Source organism: Eschrichtius robustus, chromosome 13, assembly GCF_028021215.1.
Source record: "Eschrichtius robustus isolate mEscRob2 chromosome 13, mEscRob2.pri, whole genome shotgun sequence".
Lineage (NCBI taxonomy): Eukaryota > Metazoa > Chordata > Mammalia > Artiodactyla > Eschrichtiidae > Eschrichtius > Eschrichtius robustus.
In genome coordinates this window covers 82,017,506-82,044,462 of record NC_090836.1, presented here as the reverse complement: position 1 = coordinate 82,044,462, position 26,957 = coordinate 82,017,506, and the positions used below count along the sequence as shown (strand labels likewise).

At 39.7% G+C, this 26,957-nt stretch overlaps 1 protein-coding gene across 2 annotated transcripts in view; it reads right to left on the bottom strand.

Annotated features, from left to right (window-relative positions):
• The window catches only part of CFAP54 (cilia and flagella associated protein 54), a 305,843-nt gene that overhangs the window by 118,375 nt on the left and 160,511 nt on the right, over window positions 1–26,957 (bottom strand). The window contains exons 40-46 of one of the 2 annotated variants that reach the window (XM_068561127.1): window positions 17,201–17,353; window positions 15,153–15,347; window positions 12,829–12,916; window positions 12,323–12,532; window positions 9,321–9,387; window positions 6,098–6,280; window positions 3,607–3,693 (exon numbers count right to left, since the gene is read on the bottom strand). In XM_068561127.1, the coding sequence (XP_068417228.1) occupies window positions 3,607–3,693; window positions 6,098–6,280; window positions 9,321–9,387; window positions 12,323–12,532; window positions 12,829–12,916; window positions 15,153–15,347; window positions 17,201–17,353 (983 nt within the window). The remainder of the gene's footprint in view (window positions 1–3,606; window positions 3,694–6,097; window positions 6,281–9,320; window positions 9,388–12,322; window positions 12,533–12,828; window positions 12,917–15,152; window positions 15,348–17,200; window positions 17,354–26,957) is intronic. The other variant, XM_068561128.1, reaches the window with a different exon arrangement.

Sequence of the window (26,957 nt, the reverse complement as noted above, 5' to 3'; positions counted from 1 at the left end):
GCGACTTTACAGAGAACAGAGATGGGTAAATTGTGGAAGCAGGGAGTGAAGTACAAACTTGGATGAAGATGATATATATCTAAAACACAGAAAAAGAAAATCCAATTTATCCTCAACATTATACTCATCTTACTCTCTCTTTTCCTTTAACTACTATCTTAGGAATCTCAAGAGTGTACCAACTTTAAAGGAATAAAAAGAAGGTAAGTTAGAAGGAAACAGGATGTGACAATAACATAAAAATAAAACATAGGAAGTCAGGAGAATATTTTTAATGATGAAGAGAAAACAGCTTGTCTATTGAGTTGCATACTTTGGCTCTTGCCTAAGACACCTTGGGCTCTAATCTCCCTGGTGCCATATAATATCAAAGTAGGCATTAGGGAGTCATTGGAGCTCTTTGCCCCTTGGAGGAAACATTTCCCCATATCTGTGTAAGGTTAGTTTCCTCTGGGCTTGACTGTGAGATTGCTGTACCTGGCCACCTGTTCAGGCTACCTCTGGTTCAGTTTATCAAACCAATCCGACCATATGAAAAAGCTGTGGTGATAATAATGGACATGTATTTTCAGAAATAACGAACACTGTGAACACAAACAAGCCAGAAGGGAAAAAGAACTGCTCATAAATCAATCCTTCAGTCATACAAATACAGAACCATCAGTACCCTTCCCAGGAATGCCGGATATGTTGAGAGTAATAAATCTTTCAGGATGCTGGCAGTTCTAAAGTGAAGCCAGACCAGTTGATCATAAAGAGGCCTTAAAGCTTCCCCTGGAAGACACTAGTGCAACTGTAGAGACTTAACAGTGTGACCTACTGCTCTTTGATTTGTCAGAAAGCATCATTGTTTGCTATTTCCTGATTACGACTTTTCTCTCTTCCCACTCACTGACCCCAGTTTAGTTCGGGAAGGTGAGGTAAACTCTGCCTATGGGGGCTATCATTCCTTCCTCTGTATGATGCATTAATTGCCCATTTTCAGTGCTTCTGCCAACACCCTAGTTGCGTTTCCAGTCCTACTATGCTGATAAGATCCCACTCCCATCTCACTCTGTTCCTGACACGCCTACCAGATACATCTGATCATGTCCTTCTCCTGATCAAAACTGTGCCATGAATTCCCCCTCCCAACCCAAGGCTACAGAAGACAGTCCATAGTTCTTCACTGGCTTTTAAGCTACTCTAGTACAAAAGCAGTTGCCAAGGGCTAACAATCAATAAAAAATAGTCATTTAATCAAAAACTTTGCTCCAGGTTCTTTCAGTGCCTCTCTGGACTGCCTTCTGACATGTTACTAGTTGTCACTGCATCCCTTCCATGCTTCTTGCCTCCTGTGACATCAGCATAAAACTGTCACCCAATTCTGACACCACAACCTCCTCCTTTCTCTCACTGCTCAGCCTCCATATTACATCTCAGCTTGGAATTCAAGACTGGGCCCCTGGTCTCCTCCACATCACAGACCTCTGGTGTCCTCATGTCATCTACTCCAAACTGCCTGCTCAAGAGCTCCACTCCAGTCTAACCCAACCACCTCTGCCCCCTAAACAAGTCAATACTTCCTCACCTCCACACCTTTCACACTACTGTCTGCTGAGAATGTTCCCTTCTTCCTCTCTCCTACTCAGTTAGTTCTATTTTTTTCAAGCTGAAATCTTACCTACTTGGTAAAACCTAGAGACCCAGAGCCATTTTTCCCTCTTTCAAACTCCTGGAAGTAGTGTTCATCACACTCATTTGGAAATGATCAAGTGGGAGGTACACACATTATTCTCTTGTGTGTATGTCCCATCTCTCTTCCCTATTTTCACTTCTTTACGAAAGCAAAGACCATGGGTTACATTTCTTTGATTAGAGTTACTAACACGGTGCCTTTATATAGGAGATACTTGATAAATGTTGTTTCAAAGATAAAGCAATAAACATTTACCAAGTATCTTCTCGGTGAGTTCCCACCAAACACCAAGGAGAGTGTGGACAGTAGGCACTTGATATATGTCTAAAGATTTTAAATCCAATTCAACAATTAATTACTGAATATCAAGTATATAAATTTATTACTCAAGACACTATAGGGAACCAAAAGATGCATAAGATACAGGCCTTAGCCTCGAGAATTTTGCAGTCTTGAAGAGAGCACTGTTTTAAAAACAGAGAAAAGTTGTATGCAGCTTTTTAAAAACTGTTACTAGAATTCAAAAGCCAGAGAACTGTTAAGAGTTCAGTAACTCGGAAAGGGTGAACCAGAATTCATGGCTGATTACAAATTATTTATTCCCAGGTTAAAATGTATTATCTTAAGAGCATCACAATTCCTATTAGGGAAGGTGTTATCTTTATTTAGAAATAGAATGCAATGGACAATTTGGGTCTGAAAACAAGGCCCACAGGCAGGGTCTTGATGGAGAGAGCAGTTCAAAGGGAAGTCTTATTTTCCCTTATTAGAAAATGTGAAGGATCGGGGAAGAAGGGTATTTTCAAAAAAGGAGAAGGAGGGCTAAGCTAGGGGAGTGTGGGAGCCCACTCACCCGCAATTGCAAGAGCCAACCAGGCACATCTTGTCGAAGCCCCACATTCAGTAACGCCCAGTTGGTAGGCTGAAGTCAGCTGCAGTAGGAGTATTTATACCATGGAAATTGGAAATGTTACAAATCAAGGCTTTTTTTTAGAGTGAGTTGTGAAATATTTACCAGCACACGGCTGAGGAAGCCATGGGATAGGAGGCAAAAGAGTGGCATAATGGGCAAGAAATATTTTAAACTCAGAGATGCTAAATATTCTATTTTAAGTTGCCGGTTTTGCCTCAACTAAAATTTCCTTATGTTCCCAATTTTCAGTAAAGTCCAATATAGAAATAAAGACCTTGGGTGGATGTAGTGTGTGTGTTTACGTGTGAGTGTGTGTGTGTGTGTGTGTGTGTGTAAAATATGGAATAGGGTTGAATTTCATATTAGAGATGAAGAAGTGCAGAACAGGGAGCAAATTTGCTGGCCGCTGAAAGGATCCATGTACAAAACAAATTCAACGACAGTGGGAGCCTGCAACCATGGGTGATCAGGAAAAGGGGCAGAGAAAACAAGATGCTTGATGTTCCCCACTCCACATGGGGTTCAAGCCAACTGCACACGAATCTTGAAGGCAGAGAGCCTCCTGACCTCTGGGTTACAGAATTAATTGTAACTTAGTGCCTGTGCGTTTTATCACCTCGACTGTCTGTGCAATAAAAAAAACCTCCTGTATACCATGATATACATAAAGATCCTTAGCAAAAAAACTCCCAGAAATTTTGGAAAATGACTCATTAGTCTCCATGAGGAAATCAATCTTTCAGAAATGGTGATTTCTAGGCTGAGTGGTGTCAGGTGAGCCTTGTTACCAGGGGTAGCTGTTCCTCACTTTACTGTGGCCCAAGAATAAAATGATCTAAGCCTTTCTACATGGCTCTTTCCCATACTTTATTAAAATGTTGGGCAAGTTTTTTTTAATATCAGTGTAACACCATATATTATTATCAGCTTATGATGATAATAATAAAAAAGTAATTCATGACAATATCTTTAATAGTTCAAGAATATCAAATGTCTTAAAAAGCTTGAAACATACCTTGAGGATTCTTGCTTCTAGATTTCTGACTAGGTCTTGGCAAATTCCAGAAACAAAATATTGGTACAATGCAAGAAGAGGCAGAATCTACCAACAGAAAAACACTCTTTGTTTTGAAACGTATTTTATCAAGTTAATAACCTAATAATACAATTTAGCCAAATACTGATTTAAGAGATGTTATGCAAAACTGTGATCTATTTTTCCATATTAGAAGACTGTACTGTTTGGTATAAGTGAAATGATCTGCCTAACATGTGTTTCATAATTTTATCAGAATTTTAAAGTGCTATCAGTGACTTACAGTTCCAAGTAGATGCTACTTGATACCCAAAACCTAGGTTTCACATTTCCTTAAGCATGGAAAAATAAAAATCCAGTTAATCACCTTCCTTGAGAAAACATTATTTCAACATATACGTATGAATTACTGAGGCCTGTGGAAACATTCTAGCAAATGAGCTATCAAATAAACGCAAAATTTAAAGCAAAGGAACTCACATCCATGTCCCCTAATAGCTTCTACTTATTCGTCTCAATGTCAGCTATTTGTCTTCAACTGGAATATCTCCATCATCAAAAAATATTTACAACAGGCCTGTTATATGTCAGACACTGTTGAATGAGAAAAAATCTAAGTCCTTGCCTTCATAGAGCATATATTCTACTGATTAAAACGCAAGCTTACTCTTCATATAACATTTTTATTTTCCTAAAATTAACCCCAAGGTTCAAGTCTTCTTGAAGTCCCATGGATAGATGTGAAAGCTTACAGACTATCAATTTTTCAATTGACCAAACCAGTATCCAGCTAAAGGCAGGTGTTGAGGGACAGTTTTGCCTAGACTTCTGAACGCTCCTGATCTCAACTTAAAACTGAAGCTCAGTCCCTACAACTGGGTCCTGCTCCATCAAAGGCAGATGCAGCAAGAAAGGGGACTGGGATCCTTATTATTTAGCAAATTATTTCCCATGATCCCACAGCAATGGGTCCCCTAGCGAATTTTATATGTTACAGCTGTCTCCTTAGCCACTGGGCTCCTTCTGGAAGGTAGTGTAATAGAAAATGGAAACTGTTTACATCTTGCAAGTTTAGCTAAGGAATCTCATTGTCAGTCAACTGGCGGCTGCTAAGAGCAACAGCTTCTAAAAAGGACTAAACTGGTCTTAAATGATTTCAAACATAACACAATACATTTTTCTACAGTGATGCTCTACAAACATAACACAATACTTTTTTCTGTAATTAATGCAGCACAAAATGAGTTGGCTATTACCTTTGAGATTGTTTCTTTTCTTTAGTGACAAATAAAAACATACCATTTTATTGCTGCCAATTGCTCAATTATTCAGAAAAATGTTCTCAATTTCTTAAGCTTCAGAGAAAAAAAATCTCATTTCTTTTCCAGGGCAGGGATATGTATTATATATGAATATGACTAGGCAGCTAAAGGTTACCCAGAGGATAAAACTATTTTCTAAATCCAGAAATGAATCACCTTAACAAGAGAGGAGCACCATTTTGTTATTTTTTTCTAATAAACAATTTTTTGCCAAATCTGCCAACTGTTAAAAGCATGTATCAACCTCTTCACTTTAACACATGACATTATAATTTAACAACTAATATCAGGGGGCAATAAATCTTTTCAATATAAGGAGAGAGTGAATTTAGAACAAGAGAAAACAATATATGAGAAAAAAGAAAGTAAGTATGAAAATTATAGAGGAAAGGGAAAGCACAAAAAGAGAAAGAACATTTATTAACAAGCAAACACAGGGGGAAAAGAGATACAGAAGTGGAGGAAATAGCACAGAGGAAGAAAAAAGGACAAATAAGAAAAAGGAGGAAAATATAAAATAACCAACAGAACACCCTAATTTATGTTTAAAATGCAATCAACTTCAAATTTATGAGATACATACTGTGGCTTATTTCCCTAAAGGAAAAGAGAGTTGTATTGGGTTTTTTTTTTTTAATTTCCTAGGATATTAAGTAGTGTCTGTCTTTAATTTCACAGTTAGGATCTGTTTTTCACTTAGATGTGCCCTTAACACAGAAAAGACAAGACACAAAGATAAGTTTATCTCAATAAAGAAATACTCCCAGAGTTTAGATATTGATATGACCTGCATGACTTAATGCAGTGAAGTTATAAGTGCACTAGATTCCTGTGTTTGAGACCAGTGCAACATTCTAGTCAATTTCACCAAAGGTCTTTATAAAAAGGTAAAATAATAGAGTAAAATAAGAGAACAAAATCAAATAGGCAAGGCTACTGTACCCAAAAGGCAATGCAAACAGTGATGTCAAAGAAAGAACATTAATTAATATATTTCATTTTGAAGTACAGATCTGAATCCTGAAAATAGAGTTTAAAAGTTAAATAAGAACTGACCAAAAGAACGTTAGTAAAACTTGAAAAGTATAAGGTAAGTGGGGTAAGATACCACAGTGAATTAAGATTTGTCGATTTTACAAATCACTTACTATTAGATTTTGCTTAGCAAAGTGCAGTTCGCGGATTACGTAATACAGACTTGCAACTACAGAGCAGATGTCAGCCCGGTATCTGTCCGAGAAGAGCTCGATGCCGGGAAGAAGCTGAGTGATTTCATACTGAGCATAGCAACGTTCAGCTTTAGGGTGTGCAAGTGTGGTTCTAAGCAAACCCTGTAAATGAAAAAGGTGAAATGAAGAGCTGGAACTTGCATCTGCAACAACGAGAGAGAACGATAAGTACATGTATTACTTCCCCAAGTGCTTTGCGTATGCCTAGCACACTGTATCCTGTAATAAATGATACTTATCAATATCCTCATGACCACAGGTTCCAAATGCTTTTACCACTCAAGATGGGCCTTTTAAATTCCATGGTAGTTGAATACTTATCATTTTAAGAAGAAATTATTATATTAAGTTATCATTTGTTGAGGGTCAATTTTGTGTTGGGCACTCTTGGTAAATTCTTTGTAAATATTATCTCATTTAATCCTCACTTAACCTACCCCTAGAAGGAAGGATTATTATCTCACAAGTGATATAACTGAGGCTTAAACAATTATCTTCTCTGAGGTCACACAGCTAATGATGGCAAAAAGAAGATTCAAAGTCATGTCTATGTAACTCAAAAATCTATGTTCTTACAAAAAGCATGGTGGTCAAAATGTTTGGAAAATAGTGGTTTAAAAGTTTAACAGATCTATTATTTATTACAGGACTTCCCAGAGGTCTTAATAAGCTCATATGTGCTGTCACTCTTTAGGAGAACCATCTAGTATGAACTGTTTTCCAAATGTATTTGACTAGGGTTTTTTTGTTTCTTTTTCATAACTATATATTAACATCTTAGAAAAACCAGTATGTTTCCATGAAATACACTTTAAAGAATGCTAGTCTAGGCTATATAGCAATAGGTATGACATATATTAATTGATTTCTATACTGGAGGACCAAGACACTGTCAGAAGTTTCTGGCAGCCAAGCTAAAAGTTCTTAAGTCAACCCAGAGAAAGCTTGATAAGAACATCAACCCCACCAGGGAGCATGTCTGACAAGTCTTTCAAGCTCAGGAACCAGTGTGTCTGAGGAGGGTCCTGTGAACTCCAGGCCCACCTGGGCAAATAATCTCCTCCTGCCTTGCTCTGCCCTGTTCAGTGTTGAAGGCTGGGCTTCCTTGATTCTCAGAGTATATTCTAGTGCTCTTACTGGCACAAAATTTCTTCTCTGCATTCTAGTCTTTATGGCACTAACACTGACTGCTTGCCTAGTTCCTGTCTGACCCCCTCTCCCTAGGGACCGAAGATGATGAAATGATAAAGTACGATGAGTAAATGAAATCACATATGTCTTAAGAGGCAACTTAAATTACATATGTAAAGCATTCAACATAGTGTCATATGGCATACACTCGGCAAATGTTAGTTCCCAAATGGGCATCGAAAATCTCCTTAACAAAATCTACCAGCCATTCCATGCTTTTACTTTTCATTTTGCACATTTTGATGTTATTTGGAATTTTTTTAAACACAAACATGCATTTCCCTTATTTTAAAATTAAAATAACTAAATAAGCCAGTTACGAAAGGACCAAGATTTTATGATTCCACTTATATGAGGTCCCTAGAGTAGTCAAATTCACAGACAGAAAGTAGAATGGTGGTTTCCAGGGGATGGGGGGAGAAGGGGAATGAGGAGTTATTGTTTAATGGGTAAGGAGTTTCAGTTTGAGAAGATAAAAGATTTCTGGAGATCAACGGTGTTGACAGTTGCACCAACATGTAAATGTACTTAATGTCACTGAACTGTATACTTAAAAATGGTTAAGATAGTAAATTTTGTATTACGTGTATTTTACCACAATTTAAAATTTTTTCATTAAAATTTTAAAAAATTAAAAACAAAAAATCTATGTTCTTTCCACTATACCAACCTGTAAGTAGAGGAAAGAAAAACGTATTTCAGAAGTCTAAATCGAGCAGAGGTAATTTTGAATTTTTATTGAATTAAGTAAAAAGTTGATTTGTTTAATTGACCAATATTTCTTAGGTAATTTATATGACCAACGTTGTACCAGACATTCAGAAACAAGATGAATACACAAAATCAAATTGTACATTTAGGAGTGCTTCTTATGTTATCTTAAACAATTAACATTTCTTGATGACAAATGCATCATAAAGTTATTTTAATGTATATATCTGGAACGAATTTTAATCAGATTGCTCCTTAAACTTATGATACCTAGTCTAAAATATTATGCAGTTGTTTAATTTTTAGTTTTACAAATTTTCTTTAAAATCATAAAAAGAAAGAACAGGTTTCAAAAATAAATCCCATAGCTAATTTTAATTTTAAGTGTCATATTACAAAGAAATGATGTCCACATTTAAGCAAAAAATTGCTTACTTCTAAAACATAAACAGCATTATCTTCAGGAATGAGGAATATCAGAAGAAAGTAAAGGATGCAATAGACGGAATCCAATTCGGATTATCATTCCCTTTGCATCCTTGCCTCTTCACCTTTTCGCTTTGAAGCACAGGCCAGAAGTGTATGGAACATAAGAAAATTGAAAAGTCTGGCCATATGCTCAGAGAAGCCTTTCTCAAAGATCTTATCTATCCAGATTTCATAAGCTATTAGACTCCTTAGAACAAGGGTGTCCCATCCTTCAAAGTAAACAGAACCTTCAGGAGATTGCAGAGGCCCCTGGCTATGTTCCCAAATCTTAGAATGTCTTGTATTTCAGATAAAAGCTCCTTTCTTCTTCAGTAAAGTCAAACCCAAATCCTAAGAACTGCAGACACTCTACTTATACAGTCTTCAACTTCTTTTTTGCTTTCATTATATGGTATATTTTACATCACGCAGTTGAGCAAAACTTTATTTAGAGATGAGGCAACTTAAGGCAACCCTTTAGACTCAGACTGGCTTCACTGCTCATTAGTAACATGACATTACGAAGGACAGGAGACTCAGTTTCCTTATCTGTAAAACTCCTCCTTCTGCAGCGAAAATGAAAAAAGTGACTCTGCTGAATATTATGTCACAGGGGTTCAGCCATCGAAGGAAAGATGGGCTTATGATATTTAATCAAGGTTCATGCTATTTCCCTACGTGCAAGTTTTATGAATATGCTAAACCACTGCTTTTTTTTTTTTTACTGACTGCATGGTCCGGCTACTGTAGAAAGGTATACAGGAAGTGTTACCTGAAAGAGCAACCCGGACAAAAGGCAACAGTTGGTTCTCTTTTCAACGTCCAATGTCTGAATAAATCTAAGTACAAGAAAAAGAAATATTCATAGACAATGTTCCAAGACTATTTTTATATAAATACATCTCTAATACTCATAGATTTTCCAAAATTAAAATAGTCTTTGTGATTCTAAAAGTGCTACATACTCATATAAGATCTAGGACATAGAAAGATAGAAAAAAATAAAATGAAAAGTCACCTATAATCCTACCACCTAAACATGATTACTGGTAACATTTTGGCCACTTTCCTTCTAGATTTTCTTCTACATACAATTATACACATGCACACTCACAGTAAGACTAAAATTATGCAATACATATTATTTTATAAACAAATTTTCTATTCTTGGACATAATGAGTTACATCATTATTTTACAGATTTTAATATTTTTATCATATGCATGTACCATAATATTAAAATATTCATCTCCATTTTGGTTTTTTCCAATGCTGAAATAAACATTGTTGTACCTACATTTCTGAGCACTTGTCCTATTAATTCCACTGGAGAAATCCCTAGAAGTGGAATTTTGGGGAAAAGGAGGTGCACAATTTTAAAGTTTTTGATGAGTACAATTAAAAAATTTCCTCCCATAGATTGAAACAATGTGTGTCCTCACCAGCAGTATATTATGGATCCATCGATGACATTAAGTCTTTCCACCAAAGATTAAGGTAATATCTCTGTGTTTACTACTGTCTCATTTTATGTCCCTTAGTAGAGTTTGAGTTTTCTTTACATGGGTCTTGAAACTCAAATTTGCAACTGGAAACCACATTACCTTCTTCTAAATCTTATTTCAATAACACCAGTGGGCTTCACTATATTAATAACTTCGTCAGTCTGAGTTCAGCTTCTCTATGTGGTGCTTTACCTTCTGAGCAGTGGGGGGAGAAGTTTCTTCTCCTCAAGGAGTCCCCAAGAACAGCCAAAGCCCCTGGAGTATCACAGAGCCTGTGGAAGTCAGACTTCCAGCTGGGTAACCAGGAAGTGACTTTTTGTTGATTGAAAACCACTAAGTAAAAATTTCAGAGGCTCAGAGAAGCTGAGGTGTCCTCTGGCAGGAATGCTATAGCTGTTCTTTTCAAGCTGGGAACCCTTCCTCAGCTTTTCTATTCTCTGCTGCCAAGCTCTACTAACTTATAAACTCAAACTTGCGTGGGGATCGTGTGTGCGTGTGTGTGTGTGTGTATGTGTGTGTAAGGAAGAGTTCTGTCCCAGGAGTGGTTAAAAAAAAAAAAAAATCAAACTTGATAGAGTTTTTAAAAAATCTTTAAATGTTTGATATTTTTAAAGTGGTAATTCCATACTTCCCCTGTCCAAATGCTAATTTTCTGAAAACAGTGTGATTATTAACTAGGACAAGTTATTATTTTCTAAAATTTTCTCTACAGCTCAAAATACTATGCAGATTTTTGCCTACCACGCCCTAAAATGTAACTAGAAAGGTAAAGGAAACTTGTACCTCTACTCTCTTCATACTTCTTAAATTTCTCACATTAATCAAATATTTAAGATATCTGTGAGTGCTAACTAGGTATAAGGCGTTGTGATAGACTTTCACATATGTTACATGTGGCAGGTTGAATAATGGCCCCCCCGCAAAGAAATCAACGTCCTAATCCCCCAAACCTATGCATATGTTACTCCACGTGGCAAAAAACAAACAAACAAAAAAAACCCCAAAACCAAAAAACTTTGCAGATGTGATTAAATTAAGGGCCTTGAGATAGGGAAGTTACCCTGAATTACTGGGTTCAATGTAATCACAATGGTCCTTATAAGAGAAAGGCAGGAGGGTCAGAGTCAGAGAAGATGTGAGGACAGAAACAGAGCTCAGAGAGAGAGAGAGAAAGATGACAGGCTCTTGGTCCTGAAGACAGAAGATGGAGCCATGAGCTGAGGAATGCAGGAGGCCTCTAGAAGCTGGAACATGCAAGAACAGATCGTCCCCTAGAGCCTCTGGAGGGAGCTCAGCCCTGCCAACACATTGATTTTAGGACTTCTGCCCTCCATAACTGTAAGACAATAAATTTGTATTGTTTTAGGGCACTAAATTTGTGGTAATTTGTTATACCACTAATAGGAAACTAATACAGTCTGTGTTATGGGCTAAATTATGTGACCCACTGCACCCCCGAAATTCATATGTTGAAGTCCTAACCCCTAGTGCCTCAGAAGGTGACTATACCTAGAAATAGGTCTTTAAAGAGGTAATCATGTTAAAATGAGGTCATTTAGGTTGGGCCCTAATCCAATATGATTGATGTCCTTATAAGAAGAGGAGATTAGGACACAGACATGCACAGAGGGAAGACCATGTGAGGATAGAGTGAGAAGACAGCCACCTACAAGCAGGGAGAGAAGACTCAGAAGAAACCAGCCCTGTCAACACCTTGATCTCGGATGTCAAGCCTCCAGAATTGTGAGACAATAAATTGCTCACAGATTGGTGCTCTGTTGCTAGTTTGTACTAGCAAACTAATACAGTATGTCATGTAATTCCTGTCACCACAGTTTACAGATGAGAACAACTGAGGCTCAGGCAGGATGAGTAACTTGCTGGGGGCCCTAAAGTTAGGCCCTAGTCAGCCTGCCTCTATGCTGTTATTCTTGCTCAAATACCAACTGTTCACCCACTCATTCATTCATTCAACAAGTAGTTATTGAATCCCATCTCCATGCCAGGCACTCGGGATACACTGGTGAACAGAACAAAGACCTATGCTAACGTGGTTCTCACATTCCAGGTGCGGCAGGTGTTAACAGGAAGAGGAGATGGCCATAAACAAGAAACAGCACAAATAGTAAATTGTATAAGCCTGTATGATATGGACATAGCTGCCCGAGAACCCAGTGTGTGTGAGGTGTGGCACCCTGCATGGCACGGGTGGGCAGCCCACAAAGGGAGGAGACAGCTACTACACAGACCACTCCATCGTCACACTCACTGTGCTATCTTCGCTGATATCACCGCTCCTTGCAAACATCCCCAAATGCCAGCTTTTGACAGAAACTCCTCACTGTAGTCTTTGGAACCTGGAGGTGAACAGCTGTCAGTGGCATTGGTGAGTGAGCTCCCAAACTTCTTCCATGTATGGAGCACGTCTTGTTTTCTGAATATGTCATCAAGAGCTTGACTCCAACATTTAAAAGCAGCCCTAAAACAGAAATGGAGCATGCAGCAGCATGTTTCCTGAGATCCGTGTTATTAAATCTATCTTCCAAAAGGGAAAGCAAATGCACTGAAGAAACATTTTAATTAAAATGTTAGAGAATGGATCTATACCATTTATTGCTCATAACCATTTCTCTCAGGTAGCATTTGATGAATAAAATGCAGCAATGGAATCTTATCAACAAACTAAAATTTATGAAAGGCAGTATTTTTCACAATAATTAAAAATTTTTTCAGCTGAACAAAGTTTCCCTTGTTTTACTGACTCCTAAAAACTACCTTTTCTTTTGTGCGAAGACAAGAAGACTTCCAAGTTCATGCAATGCCTGAACGTTAAGACTTCTTTCATTGCTGGCTTGAAGAACATCTGTATTTTTAATCAAGTGAAAGAACAAATGTCAGTCCCTGGAAAATATTTCCTATATATTTGCAAGAATATTTTAAATTGCCTTATACCTTAACTGTGTAGATAAGCAAACTTCAACCTAATAGAGCCTTTAAATGTCACAAGATATGGGTAGAGAAAGAGAGCAAACGATGTTCTATTTTAATGTCACGGAGTGGGAGATGGGGTCAAAGAGGTGGGAAACGTGGAGAAAGTACAGTAAGAGTCGGGCAGGTTGAGACGGTGAAGGAGAAAAATCCAGAAAAAGTGTGCAAGGCAGAAAGGGCTGGGTATATATATGGCAATGTGTGTGGCTGGAATACGCTTTTTGGGGAGGGTGAAGAAGCGGGTAGTGGTAAGATTACGGAGGCATCTGAGTGCCATGTGGAGAAATGTGGACACTATTCTACAGCACGTGGGAAGCGTTGAACAGCTTGTTTTTGATCAGGGATGTGACAAGAGCACAGCACTTTGGATTCTTCCTTTACCCAAATGCAAAAAAGCACATCTTGAATAGTACCTGAATTTGTTGTTGTTTTCTGATGAATACATGCATTCCAGGATGTGTAGCCAAAAAACCCAACTAACATGGCAATGGTTTCTAATGAGGGCAGCAATGTCCCCTGGAGGGTATTTTAGAAATTTGAGGAGGGTTTTGTTAGTTGTCACAATGGGGCATGTGCTAGTATTTCCTAGGTAAGGACCTGACACTTGATGGCCTGCCATGCACAGAACCTTCCCCCACAGTGAGGAAAAAGGTGAGAAACCTATTTATAATTATTTGAGTCTAACATCTAACTTCATTTCATAGAAAGGGTATGTTTGCGTGTGTTCAAAATGCTCTGAGTTTTCCAGAAATGCAACCACTGTAATATTTTGTTTTGTCCAGAATGGCCTAGATTTGCCATTTTAGAACATCATGTCACCAAAATTAGCAATGCTGATAGTACTTGAGTTACCAATACAATACACCTGTATCAGTCTGCATTCGTAGCTGTCACATTCATGTGTATCCTGTATACTTTACATACTATATGTGAGCATCTGATTGCTTCTCTATACCTCTAGTGCCTAAGCTCTTACATAAAAACAAATAGATTCTTTTATTATAAAGTTATTTCATTTTATTTACCCTTCATTTTATATTTAGTGCTTCATATTGATTTTTAAAAATAATGTGCATAGGAAGAATAAAGGGGGAGTTACAAAATGTCTGTTATAAAAAAAGGGGGGGATGTTGGGTCTACAACATGGGCTGAATTTATACTGCTGAATTTGTAGAAAAACCAAATCAAGTGGAAAGACAAGGAAAATGGAATCAGCTGGGGCAGAGCAAAAGCACATAACAGTGGCCACATCTCGACAAATGGTTCACAGATTCAGTTAAAGTGGGATGGATGGGACGGTGCCTAGAATCTCACAATAGTGACAGCCAATCTGGGAAAGTGGGTGACGGGAGGGGCTGGAAGCCGCTTGTCTTGACGCTGCTCTGTCACTGTCCACGAGGGTGTGATGAATAGATTCTATGTTCAAGCTCTTTCATCCTACTTCTACAGATAACATTTCAGTTACGGTCTAGCACAGGGAACTATATTCAATATCTTGTAATAACCTATAATGGAAAAGAATCTGAAATATATATATGTGTATATATATATATATATTGATATTGATATATAACTGAATCACTTTGCTGTACAGCTGAAACTACCACAATATTACAAATCAACTATACTTCGATAAAAAAATAAATTTAAAAAATCATTTAGGGGCTTCCCTGGTGGCGCAGTGGTTGAGAATCTGCCTGCCGGTGCAGGCGACACGGGTTCGAGCCCTGGTCTGGGAAGATCTCACATGCCGCGGAGCAACTAGGCCCGTGAGCCACAACTACTGAGCCTGCGCGTCTGGAGCCTGTGCTCCGCAACAAGAGAGGCCGCGATAATGAGAGGCCCCCGCACCGCGATGAAGAGTGGCCCCCACTTGCCGCAACTGGAGAAAGCCCTCGCGCAGAAACGAAGACCCAAAGCAGCCGTAAATAAATAAATAAATAAATAAAATAAACCCAAAGTTAAAAAAAAAAAAAAAAGTAAGCGGAAATATTTTTAAAATAAATAAATAAATAATCATTTTAAAAAGATAACATTTCAAGACCAAATGCAATCTCAACATTAATGTGGCAGGTCATACTGAAAATGAACACATAATGAATAAATCTTACTAATAGTTTCATAATAAGAAGAAATTACGAGTCCAAGTTGTGAGGAGGGAAGTTTGCTTTTCTCCACTGAGCTGAAAACTTGGAAGTGCTCCTGAGAAAGGTCAGGGGGTGTTGGCATGTGCATCTCTTCTGTCCCCAGGCAAAACTCCACCTTTCCGGTAGTGAATTTTAAATTGTTCATTCCTCCTTTGTCTCCTAAATTCATGAAAAAATTTTAAAAGAAACTTAAAAATGGAGAAAGAAGGGAAGTTGATGAGGAGGAAAAAAGTAGAAGTGGAAAAGGAGAAGGAAGGAAGGGTTCTGTACAGAGCTGAGACTCATTGGCAGCTCGAAGGACACTATTTCCTTAAACTTCGTATCTTGAATCATTTCTGAAGAGCCCAGGTGTGTGATGTGCTCTACACTCGTGTTACCTCATAAGGAACAGCACAGAGGGGCAGTTCGCTGGAAAGTAAATGTTGAGATAATGCTTTGCTCCCCATGGGGAATGGCAGAAGTTGCACAGGTTTTGAGTTTGCCTTTTTTAAAAGAGTTTCCAACAGTAAGATGTTAGTTTGCCTCTGGGGCAGAGACCTCTGGGATAGAAGCAGTGCAGAGGTACTTCTGACCTGAGGGGAGAAGAAAAATGGGAAAGAACCTGTCTCTGTATAAGATCAGAGAACACACAGGAAAAAAAAAAAAAAAGGAAAAATATTCTAGGGGAAGTAGTCAAAAACCTCAGAGACAGAGAAGCTAAAATGGATTTAGGTCTACAGCCCAAGGACTGGGGATAAACCGCTGAGAATATCTTAGTACCAGGTGAAATTCAGATTGAGGTGGTGTAAACCATTCTTAGGAATTGTATTTGCTTTTTCTATTCATGCCCTTAACCACTTTTAATGTACACCATAATTGAAAGAAGTTTAAACATGATGTGGAGGGCCAATTTAATGTAATGTGTGTCTGTGGACAATACAACCAAAAACTGTGGGTACATATCATAGTAAGTGCTTTTTGCGGGGAGAAGGGGCAGCAACAAGAATGAATATATATTGATACATACATACATACAAACATATATTATATACATACATAAATAAAACTTGTCAGTGGTTGTAAAAAAAAAAAATTGGTCAAATTTCTAAAAGATCAGTTCAGAGACTATTATCACCTTAGATGCTAAGTTTAAATCTATTATTAATAACTTTAAAATACAATTATTTTAAGTTTATTAATTTAAATTTATTCTTTAAGTTTATTCTTATTATTCTGATAAATGTGAACAGTAAGGCTTATAAACACAAATCAGGGTTTTAACAAATTTTAAATTACCTAAATGTAGATAATTTGAGATTTTTCTTGGCCTGAATTTGAGTATCTTCTTTCTCCCTGAGGTTACCACTTAACCACTTGAAGTCCTGCTTTGACTGAGTTTACAAATCAATAGATTTTGAGAAGGGAGAAAACAAGTGTAATGTAACCAAGAACAGTGAATATCTTTTTTTTAAGATAAAAGAAACCTCTAAGATCAAAATCTATGGTATTAATAAGAAATTTTACTAGATGTGTATATTAAAATGCATCCCTTTCTTAGACACTGATAAAGTAGTGTTTTGGTAAAAGACTGTAGTTAATTCGGTATGAAACAATTCATCTACTTATAAAAATAAAACAAGACTATAGCACTGCTTCCGTATTCATTTCACAGAAGGCATAGAAGCAGATGAGTGAGGCAGTGCTTTGGTTGGAATAAAGTGTGAGAAACAGAGATGTAATCCACTAGACAAGAAGAAGAAAGTGAAAGGCAGCAGGGAGTGGGCATGGAAGTGGGGAAGGAGGAACCTACGGCAGAACACAGTAGACCCACGGGGTGGTACCCTGGGTAAATAAAGAGGAAGGGATGTAGAGCAAGTACAGTCAGCCCTCCATTTCTGGGGATGCAGAACCATGGATACGGGGGGCAGGGGAGGGGAGCTGACTGTAAGAGACGTGTACATCCACGGATTTTGGTATCCACAGGGGTCCTGGAACCAATTCCCCGCAGATGCCTAGGAATGACTGTATTTTACCTTGTGTCTGGGCAAGAAATAACGAAAGCAACTTTCTGCTGTGTCGGATTGATCTGTTTTGATATTTAGATTTTTCCAAGGTCTCTCTAAAACATCTCAAAGTGTCTGTCACGTCCACGGGCACACAGAGGAGCTCTTTGGCTTTGCTGTATTCTGAAAAGAAAGGGAAGAGTCACGTGAGGGATGAAATGTTGCAGCAAGCCAACAAGCAGCAAAAGACTTTCTAATTCAGAGAATTTCTTGGGCCCAAACGAAAGCTGCTAAATTCAAAGCCCCCAGGTCTGCAGCAGTTGTTTCAACGTTCAGATCAAAGTTTTTTTTGTTTTTTTTTTTCGGTATATTTGACAGTTCTTTTTTAAAAAAAAGAAAAAAACTTAGAAAACTTTTGATTTGTATGAAATGCAAATAACTTTAGATCTTGCCAATTTTCCTAATGAAGCCTCCTACTTTTTCTTTTGCTGATCATAAAAGATGAAATAATCTACTCCTTTTCAGCAGCCTCTTCAAAGCCAAGGTGCCTTGGGAAGGAGACGAAAGGAGGAAAAAAGAAGCTTGGAGATGGGCAACTGCTCCCTTGAGAGAAGGAAAAGACAGCTTTCTAATACTGGAGGATGCAGAGGAAAGGAAGATGAGGCCATAAACAGGTATGGAACTACAAAGCAGTCCTGAAAAGTGGCCAGAAGGGCAGATGTTGGCAGAGAGCTGCTGCGAGGTCCCTGGAGAGGAAGTGACGGTCCCATGAATTAGGCTGCAGACCGGCTGCATACACCATGAAGCAGGCACACGGGAAAGAAGAAACACAGGCTTCAGATGAATAACAAATAAATTTACCCCTTCAACAAGTTGAGCAGGTCGAATATCCCCTGTAAAATCCGAGGTCTTGAGAGTGCAGCAACTTGCTAGGGAACAGGGCTATAAGAGGTTAAGAGGCATGACCTCTGCTCTCAAGAAATTTACCGTTTAGCTGAAGCAAAGAGGCATTCTAACACTGGAGTATGAAAATCACATTGACAGAAAGTATCTGGTTACATGTGAAAATGAGGGAAAGATAGAAGAGAGAGATCAGTGTAGGCAGGAAAGGATGAGCAAGAAAGACTTCATGGGAGAGAAGATATGCCAGCTGTGTCTTAGAGGATAGGGAAGATTACATCAGGAAGAAAGAGGCAAGGGGTTTCAGACAGTTAGAATAAGAATAGCTGAAGTTGATTAAGTGTTTATACTATGCCAGTAACTATTCTAAATAATTATTGTGATAGTCTCACTGAATCCTAGCAACACCCATAAGAAGTATGTACCATTATATCCTCATTTTACAGATGAGGAAAATCAGGCATAGAGAAGTCTAGCAGCATCCCTTGGGTCACAGAACTAGTTTGTGCAAGGAGAGGGTGGGAGGAGGATTAAGGGTGGTGATTCAGGTGGTGATTCATTCAATGAGATGACATGGCCAGTCCTTTTGAACTGAGAAGGGTTTGCAGAGGCCTGAAGTCCTCGCTGAGTAAGTGACCTTCATCCTCTTTAATGGGCAGTCAAGAAACGGTTTTGAGTAGGACCCCAGCAGAAAGAGATTAGTATTTCAGGAAGAGTTAGCCCGCCGCTGTATGCACAGCAGCCTGCAATGGAAAGAGGGTGGTGGCTGGGAGGTTGTGAAGTTATAACACACACATTGTATGATTTGAACTTGACTGAGGTGGTAGCAGTGGAAACAAGGGAGGGACACAGGGAACATTCCAATGTTAGAAGCGACAGGAGAGTGGTTAATTGGCTACGTGGCAAAGAAAAGAAAGGGAGTGGGAATTACCTCTTCCCCATCTTTCAGGGCCAATGACCTTGCTTCCTACCTCAATGGGAGTAAATGGGAGGAATCCAAAGGGATTTCCTGCAATCCCCTACCATCAGACCCACCCAGCCCCCAGCACCTGTGCCCATCTACACTGCCAGGGCATCACTCCAGCAATTCTCCTCTCCCCTCCAAATCATCAGTTTTTCCCTCTGCTGAATCATTCTCAACAACATTTTCCTTTTTTCTCCTATCTTAAAAAAAAAAAAATCAAAAAAATTTCATGTTCATTGCAGCATTATTTATAATAGCCAAGACATAGAAATAACTTAAGTGTCCATCAACAGATGAATGGAGAGGGAAAATGTGGTATATACCCAATGGAATATTATTCAGCCATAAAAAATAAGGAAATCCTGCCATTTGTGACAACATAGATGGGCCTTGAGGGCATGATGCTAAGAGAAATAAATTCAGACAGAGAAAGACAAACACTGTATGATCTCACTTATATGTGGAATCTAAAAAACACCAAACTCATAGAAACAGAGGAGAGATTGGTGGTTGCCATAGGCAGGGGGTGGGGTGATGGGCAAAATGGGTGAAGGGGGCCCAGAGCTACAAATGTCAATTATAAGATAAATAAGTTCTAAAGCTGTAATGTATAGCATGGTAACTATATCTAAATTTCTAAAACAGAAAAAATATTATTTTTAAAAAATAAAAAACCTTTCTCTTGACCCTACTTTCCCCTCAAGACACCATCCTATTTCTCTGCTTCATTTTACAACAAAACTCCTCAAAAAGTTCTATTTTCACTGTTCCCCATTCTCTCTTGAACCTGCTTAGATCAGACTTTCCCCCATCATTTCACCCCAAGGATCTTCACGTGGCTACATCTAATGTTCAATTTTTAGACTTTATCCCTCATAAATTTTCAACAGCATTTGACCCAGTTGCTAATTCCCTCCTCCTTGAAATACTTTCTTCCCTTGGCTTAAAGGTCCTTTTCCAACCTTACTGACACTCCTTCTTAATCCTCTTTGCTAATTCATCCTCATCTACCCAACCTCTTAATACTGGAAAAGCCCAGGGCTCAATCCTTAGAATGCCTCTCTTTTCTTAACTAACATTTGAGGCAGGCTGGGACCTGGGACCCTTTGCTGCAGTGCTTGCACCTGGAAAAGGGTCTGCTCAAGCAACAGAACACAACGAAACTATAAGGGACTAAAAATAACTGCGTGCTTGCACAGTTGGGGCAAATCATGAACAATAAGATACACAAACTGCCACTTCTGAGGTGCCGGGAGCAAAAGCAGGGTACTGGGCATGATTCCTGCACACAGGACCACCAAAGGCATGGGGAGACCACCCTAAGGACCCCTCCGGCCTTACCCACTGATCTGTCCTCACGCCCCAGTTAAGGAACCAGCCCCTCTGCCAGTCGGGGAGCGAGCAAGGGAACCTGTTAATTCTTCTTGCTCCCCCGTGCTGTAGCATGAGCCCCAGTAAAGCCTTGCCTGAATTTCTCGTCCTGCCTCTTATCAACTTCTATTGATTAAAGAGCCCAAGAAGCCAGGTTGGTAGCACATTCACCCCCTTGATGATCTCATCTAGTCTCATGGGTCTAAGTATCCACATGCTGCTGGCTCCCAAATTTCTATCTCTGGCCCCAACTCTCCTGAAGTCCTGAGACTCATCTATCCAATGGTCTCCTCTGCTGTGCGTTTAATAGACATCTCACACTTAACAGGTTCCCAACTGATTTCTGAATCTTTCCTCCCTAAACCTATTCCTCCCATAGTCTTTCCCCATCTTATTAAGGGATGGTTCTGTTTTTCCAGTTGCTCAGGCCAAAAGCTGAAATCGTCCTTGACTCTTCATTCCATCTGATGCCCCAAGTCAAATTCACAACAAATTCTGGAGGCTCCCTCTTCAGAAAACATCCAGAGTGCCACCATCACTCACCAGCTCCACTCTCCACTCCCACTTCCACTGTGTTCCAAGACCTATCATCTTCTTCTGAATTACCGCAATTGCTGCCCCCAACCAGTCTCCCTGTTTCCACCCTTGCCACTCTCAACATAGCAGCCAGAGGATGCCTTTTAAAATGTAAGTTCTCTCAGGACTTCCCTGGTGGTGCAGTGGTTTAGAATCCGCCTGCCAATGCAGGGGACATGGGTTTGATCCCTGGTCCAGGAAGATCCCACATGCTGCAGAGCAACTAAGCCTGTGCGCCACAACTACCAAGCCTGTGCATCTAGAGCCCGTGCCCCGCAACAAGAGAAGCCACCGCAATGAGAAGCCCATGCACCACAATGAAGAGTAGCCCCCGCTCACCGCAACTAGAAAAAGCCCACGCACAGCAACGAAGACCCAATGCAGGCAAAAATAAATACATAAATAAATAAATAAATAAATAAAATGTAAGTTATCTCATGTCACGTCCCTGTCCAAGACCCTCCACTGGCTCCCTCATCACCTAGAGCAAACACCAAGGCCCCTGGAGTGACCTCTAAGGCCCAACATGAACAAGCTCCCCATCTCCTCACTACTCTCCCCCTCACTCCCTCCCACACCAGGCACGTTTCCACCTGAGGGTCTTGGCAACAGTGGTTCACTTTGGTCTGGAACATTCTTCCCTCAGATATCTCCATGTCTTGATTCCTCAGCTCCTTAAGCTTATGGCTTAACCATTAACTTCTCAGTGAGGCCTTCTTTGATCACCCTCTTTAAAATTGTGGCACCCATTATCTTCTGACTTACTACGTGTTTTACTTGTTTATTGATTGTCTCTGGCCACTAGAATGCAAGTTCCATGAGGGCAGGAATTTTTGCCCATTTTGTCCACTGAATTCACCCCTGGCCTATAACCATACCTGTTATGTGGTATGTGCTCAATAAATATTTGTTACATGAATGAATGACAACAGTTTTCAAAGCTAAATGGCTGGGATAAACGTTATTAATAATCACTTCCATAGGCATTAATCTCGATCAATCCTCACAGCACCTTACAACTAGCAGAGATAGATATCACTTATACTTTACAAAGGAGGAAAGGTGAATTTGAGGGACATTCCCTTGTTTTAAACCCTTAACAAGAGATAAGAGAGAAAACCAGGGTTCAAGTCTGAAGCCTTTCCCGACTAGTTTTCCAAAGGGTATCAGATTTGGGGAACAGGAAGTGACACCAATTTGAGGCCTGCTAATGTGGGCACAGGGACACTTTGAGAATAAGACAGAAATAAGCCTGGGGTCCTTGTAAGCCCAGGGAGATCCCGACGGAATTCACAACACAGGGTCACATTCAAATGGCCATAGAGATAAATCTTTCATTACCACCCTCACGTCTAGAAACCCTGGAGGCTCTAGTCAAACCAGGAACACGGCCGGCCACATGGAGAGGAGCATCTGTTCCCCCAGCAAGTTCACTCCTGCCACACTCCCCTATCACACATTTAAGAGGATCAACTACGTAGGCCACAGTAGCTCTTTATTAACTCCCCGGTGATCTCGCTCTTCTCCTGCCAGCTTCGCTCTTCTGTCCCCTCCATCCTGTCTCCACCATCTCCCCTCCTCTAAGCGGGCACAGTCCTGCACCATCCCCGACAAGGCATGCCCCCACCCCTCCCACCCCAACCCTTATGCACAACACCCTGAAGATTATAGGTTTCTGCTCTGTTCCTCCATTCTCCTGCCAGAATTCATGAGCTTGGCTTTCATGTTTTTCCTCCGTAGAGAGTGAGATTAGGGAAAGAAGTTCAGCAAAGCAAAGGAAAAGGAGGAAGCTGGAAGCCCTCACATATTAATATTTTGAGATAGTTACTTTCTCCAGGCCTTCATTTTAAATATCTATTAAAACTGGGATGGTAGTATTTCCCTCCAAGGGTTACTGTTTTAACCTGTGTGTGAAGTGTCCAGCATAGCGCCGGTCATGGAGGAAGCATTCAACAGACGGATGCTCACATTATGACCGTCAGTCATATATATTTTAAAAATATCCATGGAGCACGTACCATTACTAGATGCCATGCTAGGCACTGAGGAGGTACAAGTGAACAAAACAGACACACTCCCTGCTCTCCCAGAGCTTACATTCTAGAATAACATTCACGAAGGCATGCCAGTGATTGGGGGTGATAAGAGGGATGGGAGGAAGAGTAGATGTCTGCCATCTTTAAAATATGAGGTCTGAATAAAATCATCCTGCTACTTTTTATCAACTATCTGCTTATAAATCATTCCTCTTTGTTTTTTTCCTAAACTATCTTTTACTTTACTTTTTTTTTTCTTCTTTCAAGCCCAGTATACCCTTTTTCTTTATAGTCTAATTAGGGCTCTGTTGGTGTTTTGGTGGCTGCCTACATGAGATAAATGATGCAAAGGAATAAGGAAATATTAGCTTTGCAGGCCTCGTCCTGCCATCTTTGTCTCAAGGGGTTCCTCTCTGAAAAATTCCATGGACAATTCAAGAAGCTATTTTAAAGGCACTAATAGCCTCAACGGTTTGGAATAGGTAAGAATAAGAAGGAGGAGGAGAAAAGAGACTCGATTTACTACATCTCTCATTGTACCAGTGTAGATATTAAAATTGAAATGCCAATGACTCCAGAGAGATGGGTTCACCAAGGAAGGATCAGGGAGTGATACAAAATTTGGGCTGCTTTCTACACGCTTGGTCATATCAATCTAAATGCCCAGAGGTACTAAAAAAACATGCCAGCCAAAGGGTTGAAAATTCCAGCACACCTGACGACTGAACTACCCTATTAGAGAACTTAAATACCAATAAGGTCAAAACTCAAGAAAGAGATCCCAGACAGAATGCAAAAACAGCTACAATAAAAGGCTCATCCATAGCGTTCTCTCCCCTATGAAGCTTAACAAGCAGGCAAGTTACTCAAACATACAAAAAATCATCTGTAAGGTAAGGTATTCTCACTCCTCCAAACCCTACAGAGACTATCCCAAATTACATATGCATTGTTAAATAGCTAGAGGGAGAATAGAATGCTGTTAAATAATGAGAACACCAAATGTTCCTAGGCACTGGAGCATTACAATACCTGTTCTGAAGAATTAAATGTATCAAGCACTACCACCAAATGCTATTATGCCAAAAGGGAATCTATGAGGTTCTAGAGCAGTGACCTGGTGTGGAAGCCATCAGAAGTATACTTGGTCCTTTTAAAAATTCTTTTAAGAATTGCAAACATGTCGTGGTGATATACATAAGACCCATCATGCTTATAAACATGTTAATGATCTGAATTCAGTATACTGAAAAAAAATTCAGCATCCTAAAAATTTGCCTAATAAACCCAAAAGTCCAGGCCAGATTATGCTCCTAGTGACAGAGGTCCTAGAGTTGTACAAGGAGCTATAAGGTGGACGCCAAGATTTTAATGATAATTGCTCAATGTAAAACCTGTAGTTACTATGAAGGATCATCTAAAAATTGTAAAACTATCATAACAAGTCACAATAAAGTATCTGTCTCCCCATAACTACTGAGACATAGCAATTTTTTCTTGAGTGCTATAAGTTTAGAAGAGAGTCTAACCTGAAAGGGGACAAATGATGAACAGACCTGATGGCTTAGTGGAGCCCTTATGGGTTAAGCAATCAGACGGACCAGGGTTTGAATCATGGTTCCAGTACTCACTAGTAACACTAAATTTTCTCATCTGTAATAATAAGCATAATAATATCTACCTCCTAAGATTGTTAAAATTAAAGAAGGTAATAGTTATAAAGTACTTGGCTCAATCAATTATTACTGCCATTACAATAATTTTTAGATTTTATCTACTTGAATATTCCTGCTCTGTTCATTGCTCAAACTGGCTATACCCCCACCACCACTGAGAACCATTCCAAAGGACCACTGTAGCCTGATTCCCCCCGCCTTCCTTTCTGTCCCACCACCTGCCATCTTGCCTTTCCAATCGTAACTTAACAATAGGCAGGCAAAGTGCTTTTCTGAAATATTGCGGCCATCATCAGTAAGCACCTGCTGGTCACACAGGTCTAGAGTTTTGCTACGTATGCTTCTCCTAGACCTGAGATGCTAGTCATCATTTTGATAACAAGCATTTTCGACACATTTTCTCACATTTGTTGCCAGCTCTTTTTAGGATGGAGGGGATAGTATAAATCACATTCTGAGTTATGGATCCCAAATTGGGGAATCTCCAGAGGTTTGACGGACAAGATGAAGAAAAGGAGAACACACCCAGGAAGAATCATGCTCTTTGATTGGAACTAGTCACACGTGACTGACCACAGGAAGGTGGTCCTCCCATTGTTCACTGAATATGAGAAGACAATTTATCAGTAAATTGTCATGAACAGTAAAATATCATGAACAGTAAAACTTACAAATTCATGGTCACCAACCTTACTCAACTGGACCCTCTACACTGCTCTGCAGCCCTTCTGTCCTCCCTTCTCCTATTTTTCTCAGTGGCCGGTCGACCCTCTCACATCCCTCCTGAAATCTCCTACCCTATCAACCTTGGCTGTGCTCTCAAGCCCCTGCTTCATTAAAAAAATCTCCAGTAGCCAGTGAGGATGCCTTCAACTCCTACCATCACCATCTACAAATTTTCCTGCATTTGGGCCTGTTCTCTCCTTCCTTTCTGCCCTAGCAGCAGGGGCGTCCCACCCTCCCGTCTAAGGCTAAGTCCCCTATGTCCCATTCTCTTCCTTGTTTATCATCAAGCTCCTTCCCTATCAAATATCTTTTTCTCCTGTCTCTGAGCTCTCCCCCTCTCCTGGCTCTTTTCATTTAATATAGAAATATGCTCCTTCTTTTCTACTAAAAACAGACACACAAACCAAACAAAATCCTCCTGAGCTGTCCTGAGCTCTACTTTTCCTTCTGGCTGCTCCTGCCCCCCTCTTCCTTGTCACTTCGAAGCTTCACGAAAGGCAACTCTCGTTTAATGACTCTGTGCAGGCGCACCTCACCACTACTGCACCCACCGCTCAAAATACTTCCACTCCTCTCCCCACCATTTCTTTGAAGTGACTCTTGTCAAAGTCACAACGTCATTCATTTGACAAGTAGATATTGAGTTCCTACTATGTGTCAGGCACTGATGAAGGCATTTGGATTATATCAATGAACGAACCAATGACCCCTCACTTCACAGAGCTTACATTTTATCAGGGGAGACAGACTAGTGATCGATAAATGCAACAAAAAACTAAATTATACAGCGCGATAAGTGGTTATAAGTGCTCCAGGAAAAAAGAATACATTTATTAAAGTAACGGGAATTGGAAGGAAGCAGGCAGGGTGCAGTTTCAAACAGAACAGTCAGGGTAAGCACCATTGAAAATTTGAGATGTGCACAAAGATTTTAAAGAGGTGAGGGATTTATCAGACAAGCATCTAGATGAGGGTAGAGCACTTCAGGAAGGAGAAACAGCTAGAGCAAGACCCTAAGGTGAGGACAGCAAAAAGGCCAGTGACAATGACCTCCCAAATACAATAGACAGTCTGTCCTTATCTTATGTGACCTCTCTGACTGCTGACTCACACTTTCTCTCGCCTTGGCCTTGTTTGTACCACTCTCACCTCCTGTACTTCCCACCTCTTGGGCCATGTCCCAATCTCTTTCAGATACTGTTCCTTCTCTGTTTGTTCCCATGACAGTCATTAGGGCTCTTCACATATTCTATCTCTTTATCCTTGGGGTACAGGGTACCATCACACTTCCCTCTCCTTTCGAAGTTAGCTGTGGCCATGTGACTTTAACCAATAAAATAGAAGTGACATGAGTCAACTTCAAGTATCAGCTTTAAGAGCCACCACCTGATTTATATATAAATCATGAATATAAAATTATAAAATATAAAAATATATATAAAATACATTCTTTTTCTTGCCTGGAAAATGGGGACAATAACAAACTTACCTCATCAGACAGTTGTTAAGCTAACATTCACAAAGCACTTAATACTCAC